The sequence below is a fragment of the Melanerpes formicivorus genome, unplaced genomic scaffold (genome assembly GCF_026170545.1).
Source record: "Melanerpes formicivorus ecotype bairdi unplaced genomic scaffold, bMelFor1.0.p_v2 SCAF_116, whole genome shotgun sequence".
NCBI classification, from domain to species: domain Eukaryota; kingdom Metazoa; phylum Chordata; class Aves; order Piciformes; family Picidae; genus Melanerpes; species Melanerpes formicivorus.
In genome coordinates this window covers 126,771-140,108 of record NW_027142468.1, presented here as the reverse complement: position 1 = coordinate 140,108, position 13,338 = coordinate 126,771, and the positions used below count along the sequence as shown (strand labels likewise).

The following is a 13,338-nucleotide window of genomic DNA, read 5'->3' as shown; positions in this document are numbered from 1 at the left end:
TCCAAGGCAGAAGGGGCAAATCAGTGACCCCAGCAGGGAAGGTGATCTCCACAGAGGCTCAGAGCAGGAATTGCTCCTTAGGGCAGCAGAGTGATGGATCCAGTCCCAGCTCAGCTACTAAAGGGCTGGGCAAGGGCAAGGCAGGCCCAGGACACACACAGGGCCTAGGGCAGAAGAGCTGGGGTCTTTTAGAGGGGATCCAATGGCTCCTTTAGCATCAAAGATCTTCATGCACCCCAGGAGATCCACCAGATCACCTCCTGAGCACAGGAACAAGGAGGCAGCAAGGGCAGCTGGCTCAGGGCATGGAAACAATCCTCTGTCCTTGGCATTCTCCAGCTCAGCTGAAGCTGCACACAGCTCCATTGCTTCCTGATTCATCCACTCCCTGTTGGCTCCTTGGCATCAGAGAATCCTGGAATGCTTTGGCTTGGAAGGGACCTTGAAAGCTCATCCAGTCCAAGCCCCCTGCAGGCAGCAGGGCCCTTGGCAACTCCAGCAGTTTGCTCAGAGCCCCAGCCAACTTGACCTGGCATGGTTCCAAGCATGGGGCATTCCCCACCTCTCTGGGCACCCTGGGCCAGTGTCAGTGTCCCACTGCCCTCACAGGCACTGCTGCAGGCTACAGCAGGGCACTGACTCCCCGGCTCTGCTGGATCTCGCAGCTACAGCTTCTGAGTTCTCTGCAGCATCTCTGTCAGCAGGAGAGGCTGAGAGCCCTGGGGCTGCTGAGCCTGGAGAAGGGCAGCCCCAGAGGGGATCCTGGAGGTGAGGGTGCTGGAGCCCTGGAGCAGGCTGCCCAGAGAGCTTGGGGAGTCTTCTCTGCAGAGATTCCACAGATCCCTGGCCATCGGGATCCTGGGCAAGCTGCTGTGGGTGCCCTGCTCAGGCAGGGGGTGGGGCTGGATGATCCCTAGAGCTCCCTTCCAAGCCCCTCCCTGCTGGGATGCTGTAACGCTGAGTACTCTACCCCAGGCTACTCAAAGAGCTAGAAGCTCTCAGGAAGGTCCCCTCCCAAGCTCTCCTGAGGTGAGTTACCTTGTGTGGACATCGAGGGAGGCCTCAAAAGTGCAATGGTAGCTCTTCACCTTCCGTGGAGTGAAGGTGACCGTGGCAAAGGCCTGGGAGCAGCTGGGCACGGACAGCCGGACAGGATCCACCTCAAACACCTGGCCAGAGTGGCTCTTCAGCTTGGGGAAGCCCAGAGAAGGCTGTTAGGAGGAAACTTTTCTCCATGTGCTGCTGTCTCACCCATACAAGGATCATGAGGAACAGCCCCAGACAGTGTGGCCCCCTTCTGGCTTCCCTAGACAGGCTCCATCTGTCTCGGGGGGGAATCCAAAGCAGTGCTGCCCCAGGGGGCTGCCATCAAGCCCAGGAGTGCAAAGCTTGCTTTCAGCGCTGCTCAGACCTCCAGCACACATGGGAAGTGGGGGCTGCATGGAGAACCCTGCAAAGAACCTGCCCCTGGCCTTTAAAGAGAAGGGGCAAAGAGCAGGGAGCCTAAGGAAAGCAGAGAATGGCTTTGGTTGGAAGAGACCTTTAGGATCATCAAGTCCAACTCTAAGCCCAGCACTGCCAGGTCACCACCAAACCATGGCCCTCAGCACCACAGCTCTGAAATCCCTCTAGAGATGGGGCTCCACCTCTGCCCTGGGCAGCCTGGGCCAGGCCTTGACAACCCTCAAGGGAAAGAAATTGCTCCTCATGTCCAACCTAACCCTCCCCTGGCACAACCTGAGGCCATGTCCTCTTGTCCTAGCACTTATTCCTTTTGAGAGGAGACCAAGCCCACCCCAAAAGGGTCTGCTTTGAGCCCTGGCTCAAAGCTGAGGAAAAGCTCCTCCTCTGCCTGTGCTTCCAAGAGATGTTCAGAAGGGCTCAGGTCTCACTCCAAAGCCCCAGGGGCCTGGAGCTAAAACCTTGCCTGAGACACACTGAATGCAGCCCAGCTCTCACCTGCCCTGAGCTGCACTAGGCTGGGCAAAAGGAAGCAAGGAAGCTGGAGAACAAGGCAGATGCCACACAGCCTTCAGAGACTCCCCAAGGCCTCCTGTTCTTACCTTGCTGGGGCTGGGTTTGATGGAGAGGAGCACATGGCAGGGGATTCTGTTCACATTGCAGATCTTGAAGCGTGCCGTGGCCTGCTGCCCAACCAGGACGTTGGTGAAGATGAACTTGTTCTCATCTGTGAGGAACACCCCCTGCTGCTCCTGCACTGTCTGGAGGACCTGGCAGAGGTTGCTGCTGCTGCAGATCTGATGCCCCTCAAAGATGGCCTCAAGGTCATCAGCCACGAATGCTGTGAGCAGAGCAGAGGGAGGGCTGAGGATGGAGAATCCTTCCTGCTGACCTGCCCTGCCCCTGCTGGCCTCTGAGAAGCTCTTTCTGCCCAGGGAGCTGCAAACCCCAGCCTTGGGTGGGGGAGCTGCCTGTGAGGATGGAGCTCAGGCACCCTCAGTCTGAAAGGGTTTCTTTTGATCCTTCCATGCATCCCTCCCAGCCTCTCCCACTGGTGGGCTTGGCAAGAACCTCTGAGGATTGGCAGAGAGATGCAAGGTCAGGCTCAGGCTGTCTGCTCTGTCCCAGGACTGAGGCTGGGTGCCGAGCAGCAGCAGCCTGGCCACAGGAACCCGTGGGCAGCACTCACCTGGAAGGCAGGACTCGGCCAGCAGGGTGTAGGGGATGCCAAGAGGGTTGTCCCTGGGGTCTCTGTTGCTGATGTCGATGAGCAGCTGCTCCTGGCACGGCCCTGGCAGCTCCACAGCACAATCTACTGTCACCAGCTGCTGCTCCCCAGGAAGGATGGAGCCAAAGGCAGGGGACACTGTGAACATGCCCAGGGTGAGGCGAGCCTGCAGAAAGAGTCCCAGCAGAGGCTGATGGCAAACAGCCTCACTCTGAGCATCCCAGCAAGGAGGACCCTGGGCCTTGGCCTCCAGCTGGGCCCAGGGCAGGCAGGGATGACACCACGGCCCAGAGCACAACCCAGGATGAGATGAACAAGCTAAGGAGATGTGCAGGCCTAGCCTGAGTGGCTTAGAGAAAGGAGTTGGGCTGTAAAGGGTGAAGGTGGGAGCTGGGGTCCTTCAGCCTCCAATGTGAAACAGGAGAGCAGAGAGAACTGTGAGAAACCATCAGAGAGGAGAGCAGACTGGGCAGAAGGCAAGGCAAGGTCATCTCCTGTCCCTGGACTGGGAGTTCAGCAGGGACACTCCACAGCTGTGGCACTCACAGCCTTATTTTGGCCAGCAGCTCCCAGGTACAGATCCCTTCCCCTTGGCCCCACAGCTCCAGGGCTGAGCAAGAGCACAGCATTGAGCAGCTCCTTCCTCTGCTCAGGGCTGGCAGAGGATGGGTCTCCCCCATGCAGCCCCTGTCCCATGCCGTGGGCACAAGCCCCCAGCCTGGGCACAGCAGGGGAGGAGCCTGTCCTGGGGAGCAGGAGCCACCCACCTTCACGGAGGGCTTGGTTTCCTTTGGCAGCAAGGGCTTGCTCTGCTTGGCTGCAGCAGACCTTCCACTGGAGCTCCCCTGCTTGTGGGAGTGGGAGAACTTCCTTTGATGTGCACCCAGAGGAGAGAGCAGAGAACATCCCTCAGGCTGAGCTCCTCCTGCCCTTCTCCACAGCCAAACCTTCCTCCCCAGGGAAGAAAGTCCTCCTGCTCTTCACAGCCCCCTGCACCACCTGTGGCTGTAGCTGATGGGCAGATGGGCTCCAGCAGCAGCTGCATGAGGATGAGCAGGAGGATTCTCTGGCATCTCTCTCCTCCCTGCTCACAAGCCAACTGCACAGGCAGACAATAACCCAGGGCTCACAGAACATGGACTTGTTTAGTTGGGAGAGACCTTTAAGGTCAGCAAGGCCAAGACTGACCCCAGCACTACAGGTCACCACTAAGCCATGGCCCTCAGCACCACACCTCACAGAGTCACAGAGGTGTTGGGGCTGGAACAGACCAAGCACCACATCTAAACGACCTTCAAACACACCCAGGCTTGGTGACTCCACCACCTCCCTGGGCAGCACATTCCTCTCCTGACCACTCTTGCTGGGACACAGTTTTTCCTAATGCCCAGTCTGAACCTACCCAGTCACAGCTTGAGGCTATTCCCTCTTTCCCTGTCACTAATTACCTGTGAGAGGAGACCAGCACCAACCTCTCCACAGCTCTGAAACCCCTCCAGGAGCAGGCACTCCACCACTGCCCTGGGCAGTCTGGGCCAGGCCCTGACAAGCCTCAAGGGGAAGAAATTGTTCTTCATGTGCAGCCTAACCCTCCCCTGGCACAACTTGAGGCTGTGTCCTCTTGTCCTAGCAGTTGTTCCTTGGGAGAAAAGACTAACCTCACCTGGCTCCAGCCTCCCTTCAGGGAGTTGTAGAGAGCCAGAAGGGCTTCCCTCAGCCTCCTCTTCTCCAGGCTAAACAATGCTAGGTGCCTCAGCTGCTCCTCACAGCCCATGTGCTCCAGACCCTTCCCCAGCTTTGTTGTCCTTCCCTGGCCACCTTCCTGCACCTCAATGCTCTTGGAGTAAGGGGCCCAAACCTGGCCCCAGGACTCACAGTGCAGCCTGCTTGTGTGTCCTGGCTGCCTGCCACACGCCAGCCCTGCTGTGGGGACTCCTCCAGCAGGAAGGTTGCTGCAGGCCTTCTCACCTTTTCTTTGTGGGCTCAGCTGCAGCCTGCTCTGCTCTGCAGATGAGGAACTGGAAGGGCAGGAGGCCTCTGTTCTGCAGCAGGAAGCTGCAGGCCCTCCTGGTGCCGCTGGCCATGGCCCCGCAGTCGAGCAGCGCCGCAGGGCTGATGCTGTACTGGCTGAAGACAGCTCTGGCTGAGAGCCTCACTGGGATGCTGGCAATGGGCTCCCCTCCTGCCCTCAGCTTGGGCTCCAGCACCTGCAACCAGGGCAGGCCTTGGTAAATCCAGCAGAGCCCAACCTCTGGCTCTGGCCTGTGGCCACAGCCCAGGTGCCCATCAGCTCATCCCCCTGCTCTGAAGTCCTTCTCCAGAACTGCATTTTCAGCCCCTCTTAGAATCATGGAATGGGTTGGCTTGGAGGAGTCATTGCTTCCATTTTCCTGCAGTCAGCAGGAACACCTGAGGGCAGAGCAGGTGCTTCAGAGCTCCAAACAACCTGACCTGCAGTGCTTCCAGTGATGGGGCAATGACCACCTCCCTGGCCAAGCTGGGCCAGGCTGGCACCACCCTCAGTGTCAGACATTTCTTCCTCCTATCCAGGCTGAATCTTCCTCTTTTAGTTTCAAACCATCACCCCTTGTCCTGTCCCAGCAGGCCCTGATCCAAAGTCTGTCCCCAGCTTTTGGATTGGCCCCCTCCAGCACTGGAAGGGCCAGAGCTGGCTTCTGAAAGCCTTTGCTGTGTGCAAATAACAGAAGGTTCCCCAGCTAAAGCTTGCTTTCCAGCACAGCCATGTCCTCCTGACCCCTCAGCCCAGCTGTGCTCACCCTGCCTGCCCCAGGCAGCTCACCTGGCACAGCAGGATGGCTTTGTCCTCAATGCTGATCTCCCTCTGGGGGTGGAAGAGCAGCTGGACACGGACAGGACGCTCAGAGGCAGGCAGCAGGCCCTGCTGGGGCTGCACAGTGAGGTGGGAGGCCAGGTCACGGCTTCCGGGGTCTGTGGGGCGCAGCCTGAACCTGGGGAGGGAAGGAGAAGAAGATCTCTGCAGTGAACAGCCCAGGGGCCAGCAGCACAGCCAGGACCTGCCATGGGACCAGTAAAAACCAACCAAAGAATTCTGCTGTGCTTAGGAGCCCCAGGCCCTGGCAGAGCCAGGCAGTGCTGAGTGCTGGCAGCTCCCCTCCACCCCCAGCCTTTTCATTCCTCCTCTAAAGAGTCTCCTGAAGAGAAAGGACTTAGCCCTGGCAGGACAGCAACAGAGCTCAGCAGGGACTGGCCTCAACTTCAGGGGCACAAAATCCCAGACCCCCAGCATGGGAGGGTTTGGAAAGGACCTCTGGGGATCATCTGGTGCAACCCCCCTGCTAAAGTAGGGCACCCCCAGCAGCTTGCCCAGGAGCACAAGGGCCAGGGAGGGTTGGAATCTCTGCAGAGAAGGAGACTCCACAACCTCTCTGGGCAGCCTGCTCCAGGGCTCCAGCACCCTCACAGCAAAGTTTCTCCTCCTGCTCAGATGGAACTTCCTGGGTTCCAGTTTGTGCCCACTGCCCCTTGGCCTGTCCCTGGACACCACTGTCAGGAGTCTGGCTCCAACCTCTTGCCTGCCACAGGTCCTTTATCTCCTGCTGAGCATTGCTCAGCTCCCCTCTGGGGCTGCTCTTCTCTAGGCTCAGCAGCCCCAGGGCTCTCAGCCTTTGCTCCTCACAGAGCTGCTCCAGGCCCCTCAGCACCTTTCTAGTTTCTGCTGGACCCTCTCCAGTGGTTCCCTCTTGCACTGAGGAGCCCAGAGCTGGAGCCAGGACTCCAGAGGTAGTCTCCCTAGGGCAGAGGACAGGCAGAGGAGAATGTCCCCTGACCTGCTGGCCACACTCTTCTTACTGCACCCCAGAGCCCAGGGGCTCTCCTTGTGGTGCCTGCTGAGCTGTGCAGAACTGCTGGGCTGGGGCTGGATTCTCCATGCAAATGGAGCCTGGAGCTCAGGACAGTCCCAGTGGTCACACACACCATGAGGCAGCCAGCATGGGAACAGCTTCTAGCCACAGGAGCAGACTGCAGGCCTGGGCAGGTGCTGGCCCCAGGCACTCCCAGAGCAGGCAGCTGGACCAACCTGTATGCAAGCTTGCACTGCCCTTGGTTCCTCAGGGTCAGCACTTGCTTGGCACTCCCCAGGACCTCCAGGACTCCAAAGTTCACACAGCCATCTGCACCTGCAGGACACCCCCAGAGCGAGGGAAGGGATGGGGAGGATGCTGGAGCTGCTGCAGGCTGCACCCAGTCAGGAGACAGAGACTGGGAGAGCTCAGGTGGGACAAAGCTCTGCTCAGCAAGTCTCCAGCCTTGCAAGGTTTCTCTGGCTGCTTTGCTGCCCTTTGCTCTTCTTACTCAGAGAGGATCTGTAGGGCTTAGCAGCCAAGGAGCTCAGCCTCTACCTCCTTGCTTCCAAGCACAGATCAACCACTTGATGTGCTGTACTGAGCCTTCAGGAACTGCCAGCTGCTTGTTCCCACCCCTGGTGTTTCAAAGGGGCACACTTCAAGGTGTGAGAGAGGCAAGGCACTGTGTGACCTGACAGTGCTTTACTCCACACAGCTGGCAAGAGACCTGTGCCATGGATCCATGCCAGGCCTGCATTGCTGTCCCATCCCATCCCATCCCATCCCATCCCATCCCATCCCATCCCATCCCATCCCATCCCATCCCATCCCACCCCACCCCACCCCATCCCATCCCCCACTTGCCCCAGCAGTGCAATGCAGCTGAACTCCTTTGCTCTGGGGCCAGCCACTGACCTTCAGGCAGGGTGATGTTCAGAGCAACTTCGTAGGCCTCAGCCACAACTTCAATGTTCTCCACCTGAACAACACCCTGGACATTCTCTGCATCTGAAACCTGAGGCAGCAAGAAGCAAACCCTAAAGTCATTCTCCTCAGTGTTCCTGCTAAACAAGAGGAGTCCTTGTCTCTAGCAGCTGTCTTTACCCAGCCTGGGAGGCAGTGTGATGTACAAACACCCACAAGAGTCCTGAGGTGTCCCAGAGCAGGTGGCAATGACAGCCAACTCTCTCTTAGCAGGCAGCAGCCTCACTGCAATGCAGCCTCTAAACCCCAGGGAACAAAGCCTTAATAGCCAGAGGAGGAGACTCCACAACCTCTCTGGGCAACCTGCTCCAGGGCTCCAGCACCCTCACACCAAAGATGTTGGAGCCTCCTGGCTTCCAGTTCCTGCCTCTTCCCCCTTGTTCTGTGCTGGCACCACTGCCTGGCTCCAGCTTCTTGCCCCCCACCCTCAGCTCTTGCTCAGCACTGAGGTATTCCTAAGCAGCATCCTTCAGTGAGGGTCCCTTGGTGCTAAGGGCCCAGACAATGTGGGCTCAAAGGAATCTCCTCAGGGCTCATCCTTTGGCCCTCTTTGCCTTCAGACACAGCCTCCATCCCCCAGGGCCCACAGCACTCTGCCCAGCTCTGCCAGGCAGGGCCCTGTGCCCTCACCTCCAAGCGGATCTTCTTCTCCACGCCGAGAGCCTTGGTGCTCCTGAAGCACAGCTGCACGGCCAGCTCCGAGCGGGGCCCGACCGTGCCCTGCCTCTGCGACACCGAGAAGCCCTCGCCGAGGCTCTCCAGCCCGCTGAGCCTCCAGGCCACCGGCAGGGGGCAGCTGTTCCGCAGCAGCAGGCTCCTGCTGTGCTGGCTGCGGAGACACCAAGGCTCAGTGCCAGCTGCTGAGGGGCACAGCGGCAGCCCTGCCGCTGGCAGCAGCCCTCCCCATGGGGCTGAAACCACCCTGCAGGTTTTGCTCTTTGCCACAAGCCTGAGAGGGGAGGCCCCTAGGGAGAGCTTGGTGGCAGAAGGGGATCCAACAGCAGGCAGAGCCAGAGCCAGAGCCACTCTCTCTGCACCAGCAGAGGAGAAGCAAATGCATCAGGGCACCCACTGCTGGGGGGCTAGAGCTGGGGACTGTCATGGGACATCCCAGCCAGCAAGGAACGGTGAGCAAGAGGCTGGCAAGTGCTGGGAGCAAGAGGGCTGCTGGCCCAGCCTCCAAGCTGAGGAAAGGGAAGCTGCAGCAGAGCCACCCCCAGCAGAGTGCCCCTGGCCTGACTGACCTGTGCAGAAGCACCCTGTTGAAATGCAGCTGCTTGGGGCTGACCCCCAGCTTCACCTGCACCCCTTGGCAGCACAGGTGGAAGACCACTGGCTCTGGGTTGCCCTTGATGCAGCAGATGAGGCTGTCTTCCACCAGGCCAGGTGAAGTGGGGTATGCCCAGATGCTCAGCTCCTGGCCCCAGCCCCACAAAGAGAAGCACAGAAGAACATTCAGTGAGCAGGAGGGGCAGCTCCTGGGCTCTGCTGCTGCTCCCTGTCCCACCTGCCTGTCTCCTACCTGCTTCTCCTTAGGTCCCAGCTGCATGCTGGCAGGCTCCAAGAGGAAGGTGCCCCCACTGCCACCCCGCTCAAAGGAGAAGTGCACCTCTGCCTCCCAGGGGCTGACATTGCAGATGGAGAGCTGCTCGCAGTTGTCATCCTGCAGCACAGCCTTGGACCTGGCCACAGAAAGGGCAAAGGCTGCAGGGGAGCTCTGTCAAGCAGCCTGAGAGAAAGGCTCATGTGGGAGGGACACCTTGCATGCTGCCTGTGTTCATTCCCTGCTTCCTTGGATGCCCAGCCCACACTTGGTGTCTCCATCCCAGAGGTGTGCACAGGCCACTTCAAGAGGCCTTCTACAAACCAGGACCTCAAAGGTGCCTGGCAAAACAGAAGCACAGCAGGCACCTGGATTCCTCCCCTCCTCTGCTGGCTTTCCCTCCCTGCAGGCTTCCCAGGAAAGTGTGGCAAGAGCTCAGCTTCTCTCTTCCAAAGCAGCCAGGAGACTGCCTGGGCCCAGCTCCTGGGTGAGCCTGAGGCTGAGGGCGGGAAAGCAAAAGGATTCCTTCCCAAGAGGAATCCCAGAGTTAACAAACACCTCCTGGTTCAGGTGTGGGACAGAGGTTGGTGGGAAAAGGTCAAAAAAAGGCAATGCCTCAGCCTGGCCAAATCCTCTTGTGGTTTTTAAACTCTTTTGATTTACCCTCCCTGGGGTGTCAGAATGCCACCAGCTCTCCAGAGCTCCCCTGGAGACAAACCTCCATTCCTAATGCTGAAAGAAGAGGGAAGTGAAAAACAGAAAGATGCCAGCAGCTACAGGGACATTATTTTAAGGCCAGACTCTATCCAGCAGTGAGGATCAGGAAAATGGAAATCCCCTTTGCCCTGCCCTGCAGGTGCTTGTCCCCCAACAGCAGCTCCAACCATCAAGTCTTGCTGACACTGCAGATTTCACGGAGGGTTTCCAGTCCCTCAGCAGAAAAACTTCCTTTGCTCCTTCAGGCTGACCCACAGAGCTCCCAGCACTTGAAACAAACAGCACAAAGCTGCTGAAGCTGAGATGGGGGCTGACAAGTGACCCCAAGCTGCTTTCAGGCCGCAAGCAGCACCTGGCTCTGGCCACCAAAGCCCCCAGGGGGCAGGAAGATCAGCTCCATCCCCCCCAGCACTCCTGTGCCTGCTAGGTGCTCAAGTTGCCACAGCTGTGCTCCTTCCAAGCCACCAAACTCCCAGCTCTCTGCCCGGGCCTGCCCTGAATCGTGCCCCTGGGTGCATGTTCCTGGAAGCACAAGGTCCTGCAAGCAGCACAGCTGGGGGCTGGGCAGCACCTACCTGTCTCTTGCCTTGGCACACAGCAGCGGCCCGAAGTGGAACATCCCCGTGCTCAGGACATACTGCTTGGAGATGATGGCATCAGCTGCCTTGCTCTGCCTGCAGCGAGGAAACACCTCCCTGGCACAGAGAGAAGGAAGAGTTGGGAGATTCTCTGAGCACAAAACCTGCTCCCAAAGGCTGAACTCTTAGTGCTGGCTGAGGCACAGCACCGCTGCCCAGCTCCAAGCACGGCAAGAGATGCTGGGGGGCTCAGGCAGGTCCCAGGGGCACAAGGGGCAGAGTCTCAGCTCTGAGCTCAGGGGCAGCAGAGCGGGACGGCCCCAGGGGCCAGCCTTACCGTGGCTCCTGGCTGATGCTGGGGTACAGGCAGGTGCCCCTGCAGTGCAGCTGGTAGGGGCGCTTGGTGCCCAGCAGCTCGAAGTGCAGCCTCTGCTCAAAGCTGCCCAGCAGCGCGGAGCTGAAGTGGACCTGCAGCACCACCTGGCCCTGGGCAGGCACTACCCAGCGGTAGCTGCTGAGCCTGGCAGGGAAAGAGGAACCTTCAGGCACTGCTGAGGAGCAAAGGAGAGCAGGAGGAGCCATGGTGGAGCTGGGGTGGGAAACCTCCTTGGCAAGCTGGCCCTGAAGCAGAGGGATCCCTCCTCCCTCACAGCTCACCTGGCACAGCTCTCTGGGGGGGGCAGGGTGTCCACGTGCCTTTGGTCCCCCTCAGAGGAACGGCTGGGGGGTCCTGTGGCTGGTCCCTGGAGATCTCTCCTGCCACAGGCAGAGCTCTGCTTTCCCCTCACAGCCTCCTGGCTGCTGCTGCCTTTCTCCCTTCTCCAATGGCCTCTGGCTGGGGTGCCCTGCTCCTCTGAGGTCTTCACCCCAAAGGGAGAGAGCAAAGGGAAAGACAGCTGAGACCTGCCCTGAGAGCCAGCACTGCAGGGGAGCTCTCAGCAGAGCAGAGCAGAGCACAGCACAGGGGCAAAAGCCTCTCCTTTGACCTGCTGCCCACATTGCTGGGGATCAGCCCAGGATAGGGCTTTCAGCACTCAGTGCCAGCTCCTCTCCATCTTTGCACCTCCCAGCTGAAGGTTTGAGGGGCAGAGCAGGCTTTGCTGCTGAGGCTTTGCCTCTCCTCTCAGACTGGCCCTGTGTTTCAAGCAGAGCTCTTTCTTCTGGACAGCCAGAAGGGATCTCTGCAGGCTTGGGCCCTGTCACATCTGCACTGCCCTGCCACTCTCACCCTTTTCCATCCCACCTGCCCCTTTGCCCCCATCCAGCCTGGTCCCTGTCCTGGCACCTTCACTGTGGGCACAGTGGGGACATCCACAACACTTTCAGGAGCCTCCTCCTCTTCTGGCCCTGTGGCAGCTGCTGGCAGGAGCACAAAGTGCTGGAGGACTTCTGCAGGCACCTCCCGCTTGGCTGGGCAGTGAACCACAGAGTAGACAGCAGGGGGAGGAATGGGGGGCCCTGAGGGACCCAGGCCCAGCTCATCCAGCACCTAAAGCAGAAGAGCAAACCTTGGTCATGCTCCTGTGGCCTCTATCCTCACACCTCCTGAAAGACACTGAGCTGTTAGGGAGCTCTGATTGACTGAGGTGGAGCACAGCCCTTGCTCTGCCCAGGGTGGGGAGCAGGCTCCAGAGCAGGGCCAGGACTACAGGTGGCACCTGCAGAGGAATCTCTGCCCCAAGTGACTCAGCTGAAGGGAGCAAAGCCCAGGGGCTGCCCTGGCACCCCCTTTCTCCCCAGACTGGCAGAGCAGCTGACAGGCAGGAGGCCTGCACAGAGAGCACTCCCTCTGCCCCCAGCCAAAGCACAAGGCTGCTGAGGGACAGCAGCAGCAGCCTGGAGAAGGCTCTGTGCCCTTGGCACCCGCTGGGACACAAGGCCCCAGGGCCCCCACGGGGCAGGCTCAGCACCTGAGCATTGTGGGGCCCTACCTGCTCTGCCCCTGGCAGCTTCCTGCTCTCCAGGATGGTGCTCAGCACATCTGCAGAGCTCAGCACCTCGATGTCCAAGCAGGGCACGCCGACTTCTTGGCCACTGGCTGACCCTGCTGCACCTCCCCCTTCCAGCTGAGACAACTTGGGGGCCTCAGGAGGCTTCAGTTTCTCCAGGAGCTCTTTCTCCTGCCTCTCCTGACGCTCCTTCTTTTTAGCCTTCTGCCTTCTGGGCCTGGATAAATGCTGCTGCTGATCTTCTGCTTGCTGCTGAGCTTCCTGCTTTGAAGGGGACAGCAGGACACCCTGCACCCTGTCCCAGCATGACAAAACACGTGCCACATCTTTCTGTGATGCCTCATAGGCCTTAAAGCTCAGGGCCAAGTTCTTGCTGTCAGCCTGGCCTTGCTCTTGGGCTTCTAGCTCTGAGCAGGTGTCTGCCGGGGCAAGCTTGCTCTGCTTCTTCTCATCTTCCTTGCCAGCTGCAGCAGAGTCTGGGCCCTCCTTGGCAGAGCCCTTCTTGCCTGCCTGCTCACTGACACTCAGCTGCTTGGTGCTGCTGCTGGATGTGTTGATGCTCTGGGCAGGAGGAGCAGGAGAAAGCCATCAGCATTTCAAAGCAGGACTCAAATGCTGCAGGACACTGATGATCTTTACAACAGCAGCCCAGGCATCATCTGTGCCAGGTGCTCTACAAGTCCCAGGCCAGAACACAGCTGGTACCCAGGTGAGCTCAACTGAAACCAAAGCCCTCAGTGCCAGACCCACAAGCAGTCAGCAACATAGGAGCTGCCCCAAGCCCAGCAGGAAACTCCAGAGCCCTCCTTCCTCCTGAGCACTCCTTGGGGCTCGTTTCTGGGGATGCTGAGTACCCCTGACTCTTTAGGAAGCCTGGCTGCTCACAAACACCTGGGTCCTGCTGCTCTCTCCTGCCAGGCAGGCAGGAGCAGACCCCACTTCCCAGGCAGGCCCTGGCTCAGAGCTGCAGGGCACAAGCAGGGTGGGGAGGAATGCTGGACCAAAGCCACCCAGGACTTCCCAGGGCATGTCTGGAGTTGTGTGGAGCCAG

At 59.4% G+C, this 13,338-nt stretch overlaps 1 protein-coding gene across 1 annotated transcript in view; it reads right to left on the bottom strand.

Annotated features, from left to right (window-relative positions):
- LOC137456103 (hydrocephalus-inducing protein homolog) overlaps positions 1–13,338 on the bottom strand; it is a 66,042-nt gene that overhangs the window by 5,702 nt on the left and 47,002 nt on the right. The window contains exons 40-55 of the mRNA XM_068167408.1: positions 12,270–12,848; positions 11,624–11,827; positions 10,996–11,198; positions 10,676–10,858; positions 10,336–10,455; positions 9,023–9,182; positions 8,741–8,917; positions 8,131–8,325; positions 7,432–7,531; positions 6,750–6,849; positions 5,490–5,658; positions 4,658–4,896; positions 3,457–3,559; positions 2,651–2,855; positions 2,064–2,302; positions 1,039–1,190 (exon numbers count right to left, since the gene is read on the bottom strand). Coding sequence (XP_068023509.1) covers positions 1,039–1,190; positions 2,064–2,302; positions 2,651–2,855; positions 3,457–3,559; positions 4,658–4,896; positions 5,490–5,658; positions 6,750–6,849; positions 7,432–7,531; positions 8,131–8,325; positions 8,741–8,917; positions 9,023–9,182; positions 10,336–10,455; positions 10,676–10,858; positions 10,996–11,198; positions 11,624–11,827; positions 12,270–12,848 — 3,128 coding nt within the window. The remainder of the gene's footprint in view (positions 1–1,038; positions 1,191–2,063; positions 2,303–2,650; positions 2,856–3,456; positions 3,560–4,657; positions 4,897–5,489; positions 5,659–6,749; positions 6,850–7,431; positions 7,532–8,130; positions 8,326–8,740; positions 8,918–9,022; positions 9,183–10,335; positions 10,456–10,675; positions 10,859–10,995; positions 11,199–11,623; positions 11,828–12,269; positions 12,849–13,338) is intronic.